At 35.1% G+C, this 17,181-nt stretch overlaps 1 protein-coding gene across 2 annotated transcripts; it reads left to right on the top strand.

Annotated features, from left to right (window-relative positions):
• The first annotated feature begins 125 nt into the window (after positions 1-125).
• Positions 126-15,576, top strand: LOC144435041 (ADP-ribosylhydrolase ARH1-like). 2 transcript variants are annotated; one of them, XM_078123581.1, is made up of 10 exons: positions 126-236; positions 6,699-6,890; positions 7,677-7,730; positions 8,073-8,171; positions 9,450-9,525; positions 9,795-9,982; positions 11,044-11,140; positions 12,032-12,205; positions 12,379-12,532; positions 12,810-15,576. In XM_078123581.1, the coding sequence occupies exons 2-10, from the start codon at positions 6,725-6,727 to the stop codon at positions 12,969-12,971; spliced, it is 1,170 nt and encodes a 389-aa protein (XP_077979707.1). In that variant the 5' UTR covers positions 126-236; positions 6,699-6,724; the 3' UTR covers positions 12,972-15,576. The 2 variants fall into 2 exon arrangements, with proteins under 2 accessions (XP_077979707.1, XP_077979708.1); XM_078123582.1 differs by lacking the exon at positions 126-236 and adding an exon at positions 1,251-1,589.
• The last annotated feature ends 1,605 nt before the right edge of the window (positions 15,577-17,181 follow it).

The following is a 17,181-nucleotide window of genomic DNA, read 5'->3' as shown; positions in this document are numbered from 1 at the left end:
CTACTATACTAGTGCAGTGTAACATAAACATGATGAATAGTCGAGTCAGCTCGTCCAGTCACACACTCACAAATAGAAAATGACGTAAACGATTGTAATCTGTTCACATTTGTATATGAAAGCACAGCATTGAGTTGTGAGTGCAGTTTGTCTCTGATTTCAAAGTCATTGTCAGGTTTTCGTTGTCAACTGTTTCACTTTCAGAGTTTCATCTCACTCGGACTCGGAGGTACTAGGTAAGTTTTATCATGGATCTATTATTGAGAAGGCTTCTCAATAATAGAGCCATGGTTTAATGCAACTATACACCTACATTGTAGTCCTGCTTGCATACGGAGTAATCCGGGACTCTATTCTGTCCCTCTATTTAGGGTTGTGTTGTGTCAGTGGTTACCGGTGTAGTTACCGGCCCCAACGTCAAAACGGCCCGCCTTTAAAAGGTCAAAAAGGCCCCCGCCTTTATGGGAGATTGACAAGTACCAATAGACCATTACCCGTCTCGCGGGAGACGCCATTGAGTGCATAGCAACCACATTCGGGTGGTCAAGCTGAAGTGTCAACCGCTTAGCAACACCATTGTTCTCGACGTCACGTACAGTGCAATACGTATGATCATGGAAGTATACTTCCATGGTATGATAGATCAAGGGAAGCAAACTTTTAAAGTATGGTTGTAAAAACGATGTGCGTATGTGAAATTCATAACTAGCCGTCAGACGTGACGGTGATTTTTGGCCGTCTGGGCGCAGATGAAGAGCGGTTGAGATTGACAGTTTCAACATGAACTTGAAAATATTACTAGAGTTGGATCCACTCGAGGATCGCAGGCCCTATGGTTGAAAACTTGCATGTCAGGTCGCGAATATTGTATTCCTATTTTTAAACAATGTCTAAAATTTGATACAATGTCATAAATTTTCCATAGACTTTTTATACGTCGCGTAGCGTCGTCTAAAAACCAACACAACAACGTGTACGCGATCACTTTACTGTATAACGTGCTGTTAGTGTTAATAGTTGGCAATGATGTAATTCTTAGTCCGTAATTCGTCAGCTAAATTCGTCAGGGTCCGCTAAAAACTTTGAAATCGGTTGAGAATTTTTTTCGCTGTCTTTGATTTTATCATATACATTTATAAATGAGCTATATATATGCATTTAAAATTAAAATTTAGAGATACTATGTCGTTTTATTTTACGAATTTGGACTATGAGTTCTACAACATGTTCATCGAACTCAAGTATAAACATGGCTGACACGTACACGTGTTTCACGCATCGCCGGTGATTCCCAATTCTAGTTCCTGACGATTGTATTCCGATTTTACTCTAAGTTATCTTCATACAGTACTAGTCTAGTTCATGACGACCGTATTCCGATTTTACTCTACGTTATTAAGGTAGGGTAAAATTGGAATACGGTCATTGGGAACTAGACTGGTAGATATTGTTGTATGAAGATAACATGTGGTAAAATCGGAATACGATTGTCAGGAACTGACTATGATTTCCCGATCTGTGACGATAATTAAGAACTTTTCAATTCTGAACTCTAGGACCGAAACGGGACATTGGCACTCTAAAAATGTGTAAGACTTTTAGCTTTCGTCCGTATTTGTCAACAGCGTAAATGTCAACGGTTCATAAGGGCTTACGGCTGGTGGATGTGTAGTAGTACTACGCCACACTTCATGTGCATTGCATTCTAATATACTTATATTGAATATTGGTGACGGGAAATGTTTCCACCATGTACATGTGTACTAATAATCAAAACTACTCGATTTTGCTTGTCATTAATTACCATTTCTCAAGATTGAAATATTATAGCCATCTAGTATGCTGCATAAGTTTGGCACTGACAACGTATTCCCAGAAATGACTGTCAGTTCGGAAATATAATGACAGTGTGACACTGGCGTATTTTTCTTTTAACTTGATGTTGACACGCTATATTTTCGCAACATGCTCTTTAGTTCGTGTACTTTCAATTTTTCAATGTCTTCCATGATGACTTAGGATTGTAGATGTTCACAAACGGTAGTATTTTTTTCAGACTAATGCATTGACTTTCATATGAACAACATGGCCACTCCGCAAAGCTTGACCTCCGTAGCAACCGTTGCTAGGTTATTTGCATATCTCGCGAGATCTGCCGCGAGACGGAAAATACTCTATTGTTTGGTTCCCGTAACAATCACGAGAAGAACTGTGTGTACAGCTACGCGTAGAAATGTACGTAGTACTTGTATCCAGGGGGCACTCGACCTGAAGTTAAATAAGTACCGCGGTTGGTTTGAAACACAGGCGCAAACTCTACAACTGTCTCAAAATTAGGGGGTCAAAAGTGTACATTTTATGCCCATTAAAGGCGGGGCCATTGGGGCCGTTTTGACCATTAAAGGCGGGGCCGTTTTGACGTTGGGGCCGTTTTGACTGGATACCGTGTCAGTACTATAGACCCGTGCACTGTCTGCAAGCAGGACTATACACCGAGTCCTGCTTATAGACGGTGCACGAGTCTAGATTACCACAGACAAGAATAGTTGTCCGTGATATTACTGACTTGACTCTAAGAGGGACAGTTGTCAGAATCGAGTCCCGGATTACTCCGTATGCAAACAGGATTATTATACACCTAGCCAACTAACGACTTTCCGTGGAAGAAGCAAGTAACGACTTTAGCCCGTGGATGAAGCATGTCGACGCCAAAGTGATTTTGATATTAAGTCAGACTACTGTACAAATTAAATCAAAATTCATGTGTAAAAAAAAAATATGACAATGATATGAACTATTTGATTACCAGGATGTTTGGTTATCAGAAAGGTTCGATTATCTGTCGACCATGGAAGTATACACAGCACAGACACTCGAATCAATCTGTATGATTTTATATATTAAAAATATTAAATATTAAATATTTACCATACATATAAAAAAAATCATACATATTGATTTGAGTGCCTATGGAAGTATACTATACCTTTATGCCTGGACTGTTTGATTATAGGAACTGTGATGTCAGTGTAAGGAAGTAGCTAGAATCTCTACTTGAGTTCCTTACTGGGGTTCTCCACCAAAATTATGGTACAACATATTGCAAACTATATAAGGCCAGTTGAACTTATTCTCTGCTTTCTGCATTTATACCAGGGTTCTCAGACCTTCATCAGCAAGAAACTGGGTTCCCTAAACTGTTCACAAGTTGTTAGGATCGTTTATTAATCAAAACATTTCTAGTCACAACGTCATTTGTCAGTAATTTTATTTTATTATTTGGACTGAAAACTTATCCCAATATCATCAGAACATTTTATAAATATTTTTTTTTTAGCTCCGCTGTCAGCGAAAGCTGAAAGCGTAGCTTTAGGTATAGGTTGTATAGAGTATAGAGAGTAGAGTGAATCACAGGTGTCTGTCAACTTTTTATATTTTCATCATCTTCTCCGAAAGTGACAGTTAGAATTCTTCGATATTTGGTGTGCATGTTCCCTGGGGGGAGGCTATTCAGATTTGTTCATGCCAAGTTGATCTGTGCCATTTTCAATTTTTTATGATTTTTTTTCAAAAAATGACATTTTCATCATCTCCTCAAATACTATTTGTCAGATTACTTTGATATCTGGTGTGTTGATGCGCAGGGGGTAGCTTACTCAGATTTCTTAATTTCAAGTCAGCACATCTTCATTTTTATTTTTTATGATTTTTTTCTTGTAATTTAAAGAAAAAATGAATATGTTAATGAGCATTGTGACCGACGCCATATTGGAAATCAGTCGACGAGACTTTAAGTAAACTGCCACTTTTCAAAAGACACTATTGACGTCAAACAAGCAATGTAATATGTGCTATAGTCATAATTCTACGCATTCTGCGCCCAAATGACAAGTGTTTGTTCGAAACAGGGTTGTAAACTTCAAATCCAAATTTTGCACCCCTTCTACATAATCAGCCAGTCCGCAATACACATTTCCATATAATCTATCCTCATATGCTATGCTCCAGATAGCGACACTTTGAATGGCTGCTCACGGGCCTTATTTTTCGGTATTTTCAACTCGCCGAAACTTTCACTAGAGTTACCCATTTTAGATACTGAAAACGCCTAAACCTCAACTGATATCTCTTCTTTCGTGCCAGCAAAATAAATTTTGGCATTACATTTAGGAATACCGATTTTCCGATGAATTCGAGACGCATACTTGAGGCCCTGAAATTTTGACCCAGTTTTTCGCTCATAGCATGGAAGTATTTATGACATCGCTACCGATTTTATAAGAATATCGCCAATCCCTATAATAACGTCATTGTTCTGTATTAGGACCGTCATAGACAAGAATAAAACCATTTGGAAAGGAATAACAGTTTACAAGCGACTGTGTGCCTTGGCATGCAGTTGAAGTTATGCAAGAGCAGTCTCACTGCCGACTGTGAATCGACTAAACTTTGTTTATTGGCCGACAGTTTACATGTAAAGTTAAACGACATGAACGTGTCTTGCCATTTCCAAAATGCAAATATTTGGCAGGTAAAAATAATTAAAATAATTACAACTTTAATTTGGCTTCAGACTTTGCATTATGTTTTTCGTATCTTTCCCCGTTTTACATGTAAATCCGAAAAGGTTCTCTCCTGTCATGCCAGTGGTTAGCCCTGCTTACATACGACAGGCGGTGCACAAGTCTATATTGCTGACTTGACTCTAAACAAATAGTAGGGACAATTGTCAAAATCGAGTCCCAGATTACTCCGTATGCAAGCACGACTAGTCAGTGATCATACCGGGACTGCTTTGAGTACGAGCGAGGTGAGGCATGTTGAGGTAATTTGTTGAGAATTATAAATATTGCGAAATGTCAAGTACAAGGTTTAAATACATTGGAATGATGAAAAAAATTGGCCGAGTCTACTGACACGCGCTGGTCACAAGAAACTCCGTAAATTAAAATATCAGACGATGTTATGTCTACTACAACTAGTACAAGTTGAATGTTGTTGACTTGGTAAATTTGTTAGACAATTGAAATTCGAATTGCCTCAAAATTATTTTAGATCCCTAGATTATTTCATTCATCATTAAAATTTTCCAGGGTTAAAGCTGTAAGACACTGGAATTATTTATAGCCAACCTCAAAATCCTCTTTTTTTTCTTTTTCTTGTGTGCATTTCCCAGTCATTATTTTTCTGATATATTGTGTAATTTTTCATGACAGTAGATTTTTTTAATAAAATGGTGACTATGGTATAAAAGTACAATACATTACCAACTTTCTGTGTAAAATGCGTTTTATAGTCAGACATCATATGAAACCACTAACCACTTTATTACATCGCTAAAACAAAACTGCATAGTGAAGAGCTGAAGAACTGAACCACTTCTACATGTTACCAAAATAAAAAATTAAATTAAAAACAACAGCGGAGCTATTCAGACCGATAGGTCGCTTGTTTCAAGATGGATTGAACTGTAGACTGTAAGATTCGACATGTTGTTCAGCCCTATTCGGCTTCTGAATGGGTGCTGGCTGAGCATGGCCCTGGGAGCATGGCATGAATGTTTGTATGTTACATTATGGAAGTATAAACCACATACTTCCATGGTTACAGACTACATGTGTAACAGACTAGATTGACCTAATAAATTAATGCAAACAATTAATCATATGAAATAACCGTTGCCATCGTCCAACTGTTTTTGAATGATTCCGCAGGAACAAGAGATATAAGCCGAGTTTGTAAGTTTTTTACTCATTACAAGTGAAAATACATACATAAAACCCTGATTAAATTAGTCAGGTTTTAATGTTGATGTATTTTTACTAGTATCACATCACAATTTGTGTTCTAGCATTCATAGAACTGTTGATCGCATAGTAGGGAGTTCCTGTACATTTTTTGATAGTATATAATAAATTATGTTATCGGATCGTTAATAAGTTATATTCTAATACCAGGTTTTGGTTCAGTCAATTGCAAGTGATGGTTAAGTATACATCAGTAAGTAGAATATTGTGAATAACTTTTTAATATGTAGAAAAAATTATGTCCCAAAACATATGCAGCCCGTATCCCTTTAATCCTGAAGTATATCTGGTAGATATATTATTTACTCATTTACATCTCATTGTATTAATCAGGACAAAGTGGATTTTTGTCAAGTCCAGCTATTGAAAGATATTTGCAATAAATTACAGACATTATGTCATGTGATGAAAGTGTACACTAATTTCATGAAACCAAAATTGTATATATTGAATTTTTGACTACTATATATAATATATGAATATGAGATTTGGGAGATAATACTGGGTAGGCAAAATCTACATGTGTTCAATTTCCAGACTGGCTACACATTGCTCCCACTAAAAGTTTACAGAAACATACAAGAAAATGAATGCAGAATGAATGTTCATGTACTCTAGTCATAGTGTTAGTAACAAATGGAAACTTCTACTCGCTGGGTCCAACACATTCTATGGAAGTGAATCACAAATTTTCTCTGATGTCTTGTCAACACTGTCAGGGGTTATAACAACTGAAAGTGTTTTATTTCATACATAACAGAATTCCCTATTTCTCTTTTGCCTACATGTAGGGTTGGCTGAAAAACATGTAGCGATAAATAACACCACCTAACCTTTCTTTTTTATCAATTGATGAAAATGTGTGTTTTTTATGACTATTTGCATAAATAGATCCACAAGGTATTGAGTGATTCAAGATGGCTGCTGCTGATATGCGTGATAAGTACAGGGCAGGTATGCTTCTCAGTGCTGTTGGTGATGCACTTGGTTACAAAAATGGAGATTGGGAATTCTGTCACGTTGGAGAAGATATTCATAAAGAGTTGAAGAAATTAGGAGGCTTAGAGAAGATTGTTGTTAAATGTACGTAAGGTTTTGTACTCTGTACTTGTAATGTCAGGCTAAGGGTAACTCTATTTTCTAAATTGTTTCTCATGACTTTGGGGTGGTCAGTCGATTTAAAAAAAGGGGTAAAAAATCATCTTCTTCATGTTTTTGTGCATCTCCTTTTCCTCCGCTCTATCTTCTTTTTATTGGATTCCTGGTAACAAGCCTTTTCCTAGCTTCTGTACACAATTGACATGTTCTCAGCCCCCCCCCCCCCCCCCTACTTGAATAACTTCTGTCCTGAAAGAAATGCTCTGTTTGTGAACAAGTTTTGTCATCACCGCCATGACTGTAGATGACATCGAAAGTCCAGACACTTTGTTATTTTTGCCAGAGAGGGTGCTGTTCAGCAAAATATTAAGGATGGGTGAAAATACAATATTTTTTTCATATTAATGTCAAAGTTGAAAATTTAGGCCTGTCAGGTAGTGAGAAACAGAAGAAAAATAGGGTCACCCTAACCAAATTTGCCAGTATCACAGAAATCTACATTATGTAGTAAGCAAAGAATACAGACTCCAGACCTGTAATAGTATCACAATACAGCAAAGTGGTGTGTTAATTGTTACAAAAAACATGTCCACTCGGAAATATGGAGCGTATACTTTTGCTGTCATGGAAAAGTATGCACACTTTCTGAGGGCAGAAACAAAACCAGTATGCAATATCACCCAAGACAATATAGTCATAACTTTTATTTTGAGTTGTTCAGAAAAAATCAACTCTTAGGATTTTCCTATTTTTTATCTTGCATGAGTGTAGTACCAGGCTGGTGTGTTAGTGATGATACTGTATTACATATAGCAACAGCTGAAGGTAAGTTTAAAATGTGATTATTTGATATTTGCAAATTTTCAAATTGACAGTAAATGTCTATGTCTATGTTACTGCTTATATCAATGCTTGGAGTCAAATAAGTTATTAAAGAACCAGAAAATTGTTTGATGATTAAGACACAAACTATTTCTGTCTTTTGTATAAAATATTTTTCCTTCCAGGGTGAGAAATGTTAAGTTTTAATCACAAAATGGAATTGGAATTAAAAATTAAATTATTAAAAAGTTGGAAATTTCAATTTTTATATTCACAATGCACTTCATTTCATGTCACAAATTGCTAAGTTAACTCATGTTAATTTTACTTTTTATCATATGGTAGCCTTAGCAACCAATAAACCTATTGGAGAACAGCTGTTTCTGGAGCTTGCTGCCAAATATAAAGAAACCTGTGTAAGAGACATGACTGGTAGGGCTCCAGGTAAGTAAAACTGAAATTGATCACCATAATAAATTCTCTTTCTCCAAACTTGTGCCTATACTTGTAATACTAACAAATACCCTCTAGGGAGAATGGAATACTTTTAGTGTATCACTATGTACTCTATTGTGTGTCTGGAAATAGCATGACAGAAGTCTATAACATGTGGGTTGTGGTGTACCACACTTGAGGTATTTGAACTCATATTGTCTGTGGCCCTACTCTCACTCGCTTGCATGTGAAAAGGCACATGCAAAAAAAAAATAAAAAATAAAACACAAGTGCAAATCCCCTGAGATCCTATTCTGGCACTCAAATGCGTCATGGAGTTCTGTATATTATGATATATGTTTATCTGAACTTGCAAATTTCAAAATGATGTGAATGTGTATTCACATGATTTCATATACATCATGGAACTCTAGTAGTACGCTCTTTTGTATACAGGTACACCATACTGATTTCAGTATTGCACTCCAATGCAAATATCAGTACAATTGTATATATATACAACTACTGACATCAGACCATGGATGAATGGAACCTGTTACAAAGAGGGAAAGTAAACAACTGAATTAGATTAATAATACTTGGCACAGTAGGTTGGAAGTACAGAGACTTGTATTACATTTCATGGTTGTACCATACAAGAACAGTTTTATGGCCTCTTTATGTGTGCACGAAATGCCAGGGGAACTTCTAACTTGTTTGTGAACATGAACTGTTCTTATCAAATGATGAAATGTAACTTATACAAGTCTCTGTACTTCCAACATGTTGTGCCAAGTTTTATTAAATCCAATTCAGTTGATTACTTTCCCTGTTTGTAACAGGTTACTTTCGTCCATGGTCTGATGTCAGTAGTTGTATTTTCCTTTCCAAAAATCAAGACTGCATATTTTGTGGTACCTTTGGTGTTGGAGATGTAAGTCTTTGGTGAATGTGTCTCTCCTCATAACACTTAAACTGTAGTTATTCATTAGTTTTTGATTATCTTTTTTTTGTGTCGTTATTTACCTTTGCTATATAGTCAATATTACGAGAATTAAGATTATGTAACCTTAATTTTCATTTGCTTTCTGAAATCATCACTGTAGAATAAAGTCTATTATAATTACAATTCTGTTTGCAAAACAATCTTTCTTTGAGTCTAGCATAAAGCAAACAAGTAAGATTCCTGAAGAAAACATACTTGAAAAAACAAACATGTTTTAAAAACATTGTTATTGGAAATAAAGACAGTTGGTAAATAGAAAGGTTGGATTCGTCTTTTTGTAGGTTTAACTACCACATCAGCATGCCATACTTTGAAACCAAACCGACCAGGAGGGTATACTATACCATTCAATCCAAGGTAGGAACATATCTCTAGCAATCCTTGATTCACAATCATTTTCTTCCCAATCTCAACCCATCCAATTTTGAACTTGTTTCAATTCCTACTTTTCATACCATGACAACTTTGTTTATAACATTTACGTTTTGTGTTTAAAAGGTAGCAGTTAAACAGCTTTTTTAGCTCAGGAATGATTAATTCTGTATGATCAGTTGTGCTGCAGTGCCAATGGCACTATATGTATTTACATCTCAAATTGACCTTCTATTTTCTGTATTTGTGGATAGAGGTGGAGGGTGTGGTGCAGCCATGAGAGCTATGTGCATAGGTTTACGGTTTCCTAGACCAGAACAACTCCAAGATTTAATAAGTGTCAGTGTAGAAAGTGGTCGTATGACCCATTATCACCCTACGGGATATCTTGGAAGTTTGACTGCAGCGTTATTTACTTCATATGCAGTGCAAAATAAACCTGGTAAGTTTATATGCTGCACAGGCAAAGTTACTGTCAGTTTTCTTATATTGAGGCACACAAAATCATTATTGTGAACTGTTGTTGGTAATGATGGCCTATGAAGCTGACAGATTATCATAAAATGAAATGCCTCTTAATGGTACTATTCTTCGTAGTTCTCTTAACAATCACATTGTTTGCAAGTTTCAATTGAGATTGGCTATATAAAGGTTAAGGAGCAAGTTTCAACTGAACAGATTCCCAGTTATGGATAAATGAAGGGGAAGAAAAATTTACCAACAGCTGATGATCCTCCAAAAGTCATCAGTTCAGTGAAATTGCCAAGTCATCACTTTCAAGTATGACAGACATCTTGAATTCCTCATTAAAACTTGGCAAACTTCAACTCATTGAGTGAAAGATATAAAGCCTAATAGAACAAATTGTGTGGTTCCTATTACGCTCAACTTTCGAACAGGTAGGGTAGGTAGATTTTTTATTTTATTTTATATATTTTTTTTCATGTGTGAGTGTCTGGTTCAGGTAGTTATGTTTTCCATTGTTTTCCATATGGTCTCTGTGTTATTGGCTTCTTCTCATCAAATGTACAGCAATTACAGATTGGAAGAACAGTATTATATTGTCTTTTTAAGTTTATGTCAGTTTCTGTATCCACTATTTCTTGCGAGACTTCACAATTTTTGCAATTTTATTATTTTAATCTCAAATACATAAAGAAATAAGTGAAAAACTAGGTGGGGTCAGGTAACCGGAACCAAATAATTTTTTAGGCCTAATAAATAATTGTAAAACCTTGTAGCTTCTGGAGTTACATTTATTGCTACATAGAAGTGCACAAGTAACAAGCAATACCATCCTTTTTCAATTAGTATAATCCTTGACGTTTCAAATAGCAATTATTCTTATAACTTTACATATACTTGTCCCAAAGTTAGTGATACTTGTCCCAAAGTTAGTTTGTTTTGTAAAATTCACAGTGCAGATCAAGAAGGAAGTAATTAAGATAGTCTTGTAACTGTTGTTCCCATATTTGAAAAGTGTGTGTTGTTATTGATCCACAGTGATAGAATGGGGTGCAGGATTGATGGCGACGTTACCTCAAGCCTTGCAGTACATCAAGTCGGTAGGCAGAGATGTACAAGAGAATGAAAGTCATTGGTGAGTACAGTACATGTATATACTATGAAGTTAGACCTATTTCTCAAAGTATAGAAACATGATGATAATACATACCAGTCATTTACATGATTTACATTCAATTTGTGTTTGATTACAAATCAAAGCAATAAACAATATACAAAATGTTGTCTTTTGGGGAATGGGTTGTACTCCAAAAATTTGTCAAATTTCCTGGTAGGCAAAATATCAATGTTTACATTTATTTTCACCATCATACATCATGTCATCTCAAAAGATCTTGTCAAACATTCTCTACTCCTGTTTGTAAATTAGTGTATTAATTGTGTTATAAATGAATATTTTAGCATGAACTAACAATTTTAGTTACAAATGTAAATGACACATTCATGCAGTTTTATAGTGGTAGTGGGGATTAATTCTAGTGATAGGGTCATGACTGACAGTTTACAATTGTAGGAACACATGAAGGGAAACATTTTCACCTAGCCCCTTCGGGCTTATAAGTCACACTAAATCAAAATTTTCACATTTTTCAAAATATTTATATTTACTGTCAATGCACTATGAATATTCAATACATTACATCAAATTCGTTACCCGAACATGTAAAGCAGGCTAAAACTTTTAAACACTTCAAAGACAATTACAGAGACAATTTTTCTGACTAGCAGTTATTTTATATATCTGGAGGTATGATGTCACAATGTGTTTTAATGTATTTTAGAATTTGTAAGTTGACTCTTGTTTGATTGTCGATTTGATGTTTGGGGGCCTCAATGGAAAGAAGCCATCCCTTCAACACTTTGCATCATTTGTAACACTTTTTTTGTGAGTTTTACCCTGAATATAGATTTATTTTATCATAATAATATAATAATTACATTTGTTTAATGTTAATTTGTGATGTAGGTCGTACTTCACTGACAAATGGACAGATTATCTCAAACTACGACAGATAGAAGATGGCAAATCACAACCAGTTTTTCCAGAAAACTTCGGAGTCAAAGAACGTGACCAGTTCTACAAGTCTCTCAGTTTTGCTGGTTGGGGAGGTGCTAGCGGCCATGATGCTCCAATGATTGCGTAGGCTATCACAAAATCTATTTTTTCATATCATACATCATATTACTTTTGTGCGTGAATACTGAAGTGAATGTTTTCATTTTGTTAACTGCAAAAGACATTTCAAGAATGCATAAAATATGTTTCAATTTTGAATATTTGAAAAATAATATCACTGTATGTTTGTTTTGCAGATATGATGCATTGCTGAGTGGGGGTGATAATTGGAATGAGTTTTGTAGCCGTGCAATGTTTCATAGTGGTGACAGTGACTCTACAGGTGTGATAGGTGCATGCTGGTGGGGTGTGTTGTATGGATTCAATGGTGTTCCTAAAAACAATTATACGGTAAGTCTCTTTACTAATGGGTATTGTCAGTAAATGCTGTTTACTCCAAATATCTATATACTAGAAATGTTATATTGGTAAATTAATGTATAAGGCATTTTATCAGTAAAAATTTTTTATCGCAACTGAAATATAAAGTAAGTGAAGAAACTGAACCTCCTGACAAAAAGACCACACTGGAGTGAAAGTTGAACAATAGTCACAAGCATTAAAAAATAAATGCAAATGACATCGTTTGCAAAAATATGACATCTTTGTTGTTTTTTGTCTGTCACAGAAAGTGGAATACCACGATCGTATTGAAAAGCTTGCTGAAAAGTTGTTTGAATTGAGTCACCATCAACAAGATGACAATCCAAACATAGACAGTGGAGGGGACCCCTCTGCTGTCGATGGTCCAAGTGAGGAAGTTACTCCGGCAGAGGAGAGCTCTACATGAATTCATTAAGTTCAGTGAGATTATAGGGCTAGGTTTTCTTGATAACGGCTATAAAGAATCTTTAGTTTTATGACTGTCAGCATGCTGGCTATGACACGCTAAAAGATGTGACCATTCATGTACATTGATCATTGGAGAAAGTATAAGTGATGATAAATGCCAGGCAGGTGCTATTGCTGTATGTACGTAGATCAGAGAGTAGCATGTGCTGGGAAAAAGTCGCCTTTTTCATGACCGTTATCATGACACCACAACTGATTATAGTCACTGTACGACAGTACGGTCATCCTGCAAGTATTTGTCAAGACATGTTTTACTGGGGTCCATACATCACTTCATTTATTGTGAACCAAAGGAGGTGCCAAAAGAATTATGTATCAGCATTATTTTGAAAAATAACTGTTATATACTGGATAATTATTAGACTTACAAAGTGTGGAGGCATTCGCATAAGTTGGAGCTCAGTACATTTTGTTGTACAAATGTAATCCCAGTGCTTGTAATTGCATATATTTCTCCGTAACTATGTTTTATATTTTACTAAAGTTATGAGAACAGTTTTGCACCCTCAAAGCCGATGTTAAATCGGCCATAGATAAAGTCTGAAATATTGGATTAAGTTTTTAATTAAGATTGGGAGTATAGGTACTAATGATAATTATAATATGCACGAGCCAAGATAAATTTAATTTTTTTAAATAGAATATATACAGGTCGTCCTATGTCACAACAGAAAATACTCTTGCCCTAAGTGTTGTCACTACTCATCAAGTGACTTATAGTGACAAGACCCTGCCCTTAGGTAACTCGTATTTTCCTTGGCTGAACGAAGAAAAAATATTGGTGAATAATTAATTATAGGTTTTTAGATTAATCAATGAATATTTAATTCTTTAATTGATATGTGGTCTAATTAGATGTTATTCCACAATATTTTTCTTTGTTCATCCAAGGAAAACACAAGTGATCTAAGGGGTCTTTGTCACTATGAGTCACTAGATAAGTAGTAACAACCCTTAGGTCACGAGTATTTTCAAGCTGAAAATATTGGAGAATAACATAATTATGCCAGCTCCCGTAATATCTAAGGAAAACCAGGGAAAGTAATGACAATTTGAATGGTTTGACTCATATTTTGAACACAGCAGAACCAGTGACGTAGACACGTGTTGTAATGACATACGGTACACGTGCGTTATTGTGACGTAGAATGATCAGAGTATATAATCCATATTTTTTGTTCAACTTGGCTTGTGCATGGTATAATGTAACTTTGATTCACTTAATTGAAAAGATTGAATTGTATATTGGGCTAAATGAATAGGTACATCATATATTGTATACTTAACGTACCTCATTTTATTGGGATATCAAGGCAGAGATGGTGAAGGAATCATGTATTGCAAATGTCAAATTAACTTGTTCACTTCCCTCAAATAACAAAAGTCTACTTCATATACCCTGTTGTAATACAAATTAGTCGTACGGTGAGCGTGCGTTCTTGCAAGCAACGCCAGTCTTATGGAACAGTATACCACTTGAACTTCGTTCTTCGTCAACTGTCGATACATTCAAGAAGGACATCAAGACACATCTGTTTGCAAAAGCTTTCTAACTTTTTACAATGATCTACTATCGTTCCTGTTCAGCGCCATAGAACATGTCGTCGTATTGGATTTTGGTGCTGTACAAATTCTTTTCATTGATTGACTGTAGCTCACAAAACAGAAGCCATGCATTCGAAGAACAGATATCTCGTGCAATGCTTACATCAAATACCCAACATTAGAGGGCGCTATTTATTAGAATACAATCTCTAGCATCGAATGACTTTTATTGAATTCAGAAGTCACTAATACTCACATGATGTAAATTTTCATGAATGCTTACAAAGTTTTTACATGAATATAGTAAAGAATACTATAAAAGTATGAGGTGTTATGAACATTGCATTAGTAAGTTTTTAGTAATGCATTATCGAAAGCAAAATTAATATTTATCAAGAGCAGATAAAATTACACCATGATGTGCAAAGATCAGCATAACATTTTCTTGACATTGAAATATTAACAGTTTGCATAATATCCTCCAGAACTTAATGATATTGATTTTAATTCATGGACATTGTGTGTATCTCACTACGCTCGTGAAAGGACGGGCGCAGAGAACACTGCAAACACTCGCACAAATACCCAGAGTATGACACATGTGCACTTGTGTGTCATAACTTGTGGGGTTCAACTTATCCTGACACAATTTTGTATAAAAGTTTAAATATGTGTGAAAGAATAGATTATAAATTATGAAGTTATTATTTGCATATCATCAGATATTTATAACATAATATCAAGTATTCTAGAACTGTAACTTAATATCATTCAATGAAGGCTGTGTTTACATAATTACCTACCTAAGAAACTAACGTCCATATTCTGCTCTTGTACAATGGACGGAAAATTCAAATATTTTTGTGAAATAGAGTCATGCTGTAGTCATGTATATAAATGTACTGATGCATTATCTTAGCAACTCCTCTATCATGATTTTATATGTTGTTCTTTTGTCAAAATTTCACATCTCTTTATATTGTCAAATGAGGCTAATTTCTACAATAAATCCGAGTTTTAATCTGAAAATTAAGAAACAAAAACATTTACATACCTACAGTCATCTCTTCATTTGCCATGGCGTCAATCTTCTAAATTACTCCAGAAAACAGTATAATCGTATGGCAGTTGATGGTCTTCTGATAGCTGTGGCAATAATTGAGGGGATCATTGCTATCTTGACATCTGCGTTCTGCTGCAGAGCTGTTTGTTGTGGTCAGTCAAGTCAATGATTTCAAGATGTAAGTTTATAAATACAGTAAATAATAATAGTTATTATTATTATATACTTTATACATACATACATACATACATACATACATACATACATACATACATACATACATACATACATACATGCATGCATACATACATACATACATACATACATACATGCATACATACATACATACATACATATACACACATACAGACATCAAACCAGTACACAATGTACACATTACATCAATGATATCGATTACATAGAGGGTCGGTTATACGTTGTGGTCTCTTATTTCATATAAATAATAAGTTGTTCATGGTTATTTTGGTTTCGCAATTTACAGGAATATAATGACAACGTGTCATATATATGAAATCAGTGTGTGTTTGATTCACATTCGGGTCGCTATTCTCTTCTTAACGCCTAATGCTGTAGTGAATGTTTAGCTAAACTATACTACATTCAAAATTACTTCTTGTATTGTGTACCGGATCACGCACGAGCGCCTAGGAATAGATCATGAACATAACAGACGTCGACAGAGATGTACGGTTCGACATTTACCTCTCCGGCCTTTATTGTCAAAACTTTTACTTTGAGAAAAGTCTACATTTCTATTTTTAAACAATGACGTCATAATATCTTCTATATGATTTGATGTAAGTAAACGATGAAGTCATCGGTGATAATTGACTTAAAATGAGATCGTCAGACAAATTCTAACTGCTGTCATTATCTGCTCTGTGACAAAGAAATGAGATTGTTTTTACATCATTCAAATGATCACAATATGTCAATGCCAACTTTTCTTGTCAGTCAACCGACGGGATAAGAGCTAATTAAACTTTTTTTTTTATAGTAGCTCAATTTTAGAAGTTAATTAATATATTTTTAAGACAAGGGGTTGAAATTGTCGAAATACTAAATATTCAAATATTAGTCATTGATATGTACAATACTAACTGGTAAAGCGCAATGCATGGGGTCATAGTTGCGCGTACAATCGTCACCTTCTTTATGACCAATCAGAACGCCACGCGTACTATGACTATGACTATGACATATAATATGATTTACTATTTGACTTACTATTTATGGTTACAGAAATATACGTGGATAAATATCACATACAAAGAGCAAGATTGGATTATCACATATCTTTACAATTTTGATAATTACATTAACCTGTTTATGACATTTGCTCTGTAAAATGCAGAAAGCAACTTTTCAGTTGACTTCCAAAATATGTCATCAAAATATATCCTGTCAACATCAATTCCCTTGCGTGTGTATAACACAGAATCACACCACTGACGTTCAGTGCATGCAAGCTGAACTTGAATTTGTATATACCAAGCAGACTCTGTACTAAGTCTCACTT

This window comes from Glandiceps talaboti, chromosome 5, assembly GCF_964340395.1.
Source record: "Glandiceps talaboti chromosome 5, keGlaTala1.1, whole genome shotgun sequence".
Lineage (NCBI taxonomy): Eukaryota > Metazoa > Hemichordata > Enteropneusta > Spengelidae > Glandiceps > Glandiceps talaboti.
The sequence above is the reverse complement of the archived record's forward strand: the minus strand, read 5'-3'. Positions and strand labels throughout refer to the sequence as shown.

What these genes read in the sequence shown, in the direction of transcription:
- LOC144435041 (XM_078123581.1), top strand. Translation starts at nt 6,725, where the DNA reads ATGGCTGCTGCTGATATGCGTGATAAGTACAGGGCAGGTATGCTTCTC. An exon ending in AGAGAAGATTGTTGTTAAAT is followed by an intron (nt 6,891 to 7,676) that starts GTACGTAAGGTT and finishes GCATGAGTGTAG; the next exon opens with TACCAGGCTGGTGTGTTAGT. An exon ending in ACATATAGCAACAGCTGAAG is followed by an intron (nt 7,731 to 8,072) that starts GTAAGTTTAAAA and finishes ATCATATGGTAG; the next exon opens with CCTTAGCAACCAATAAACCT.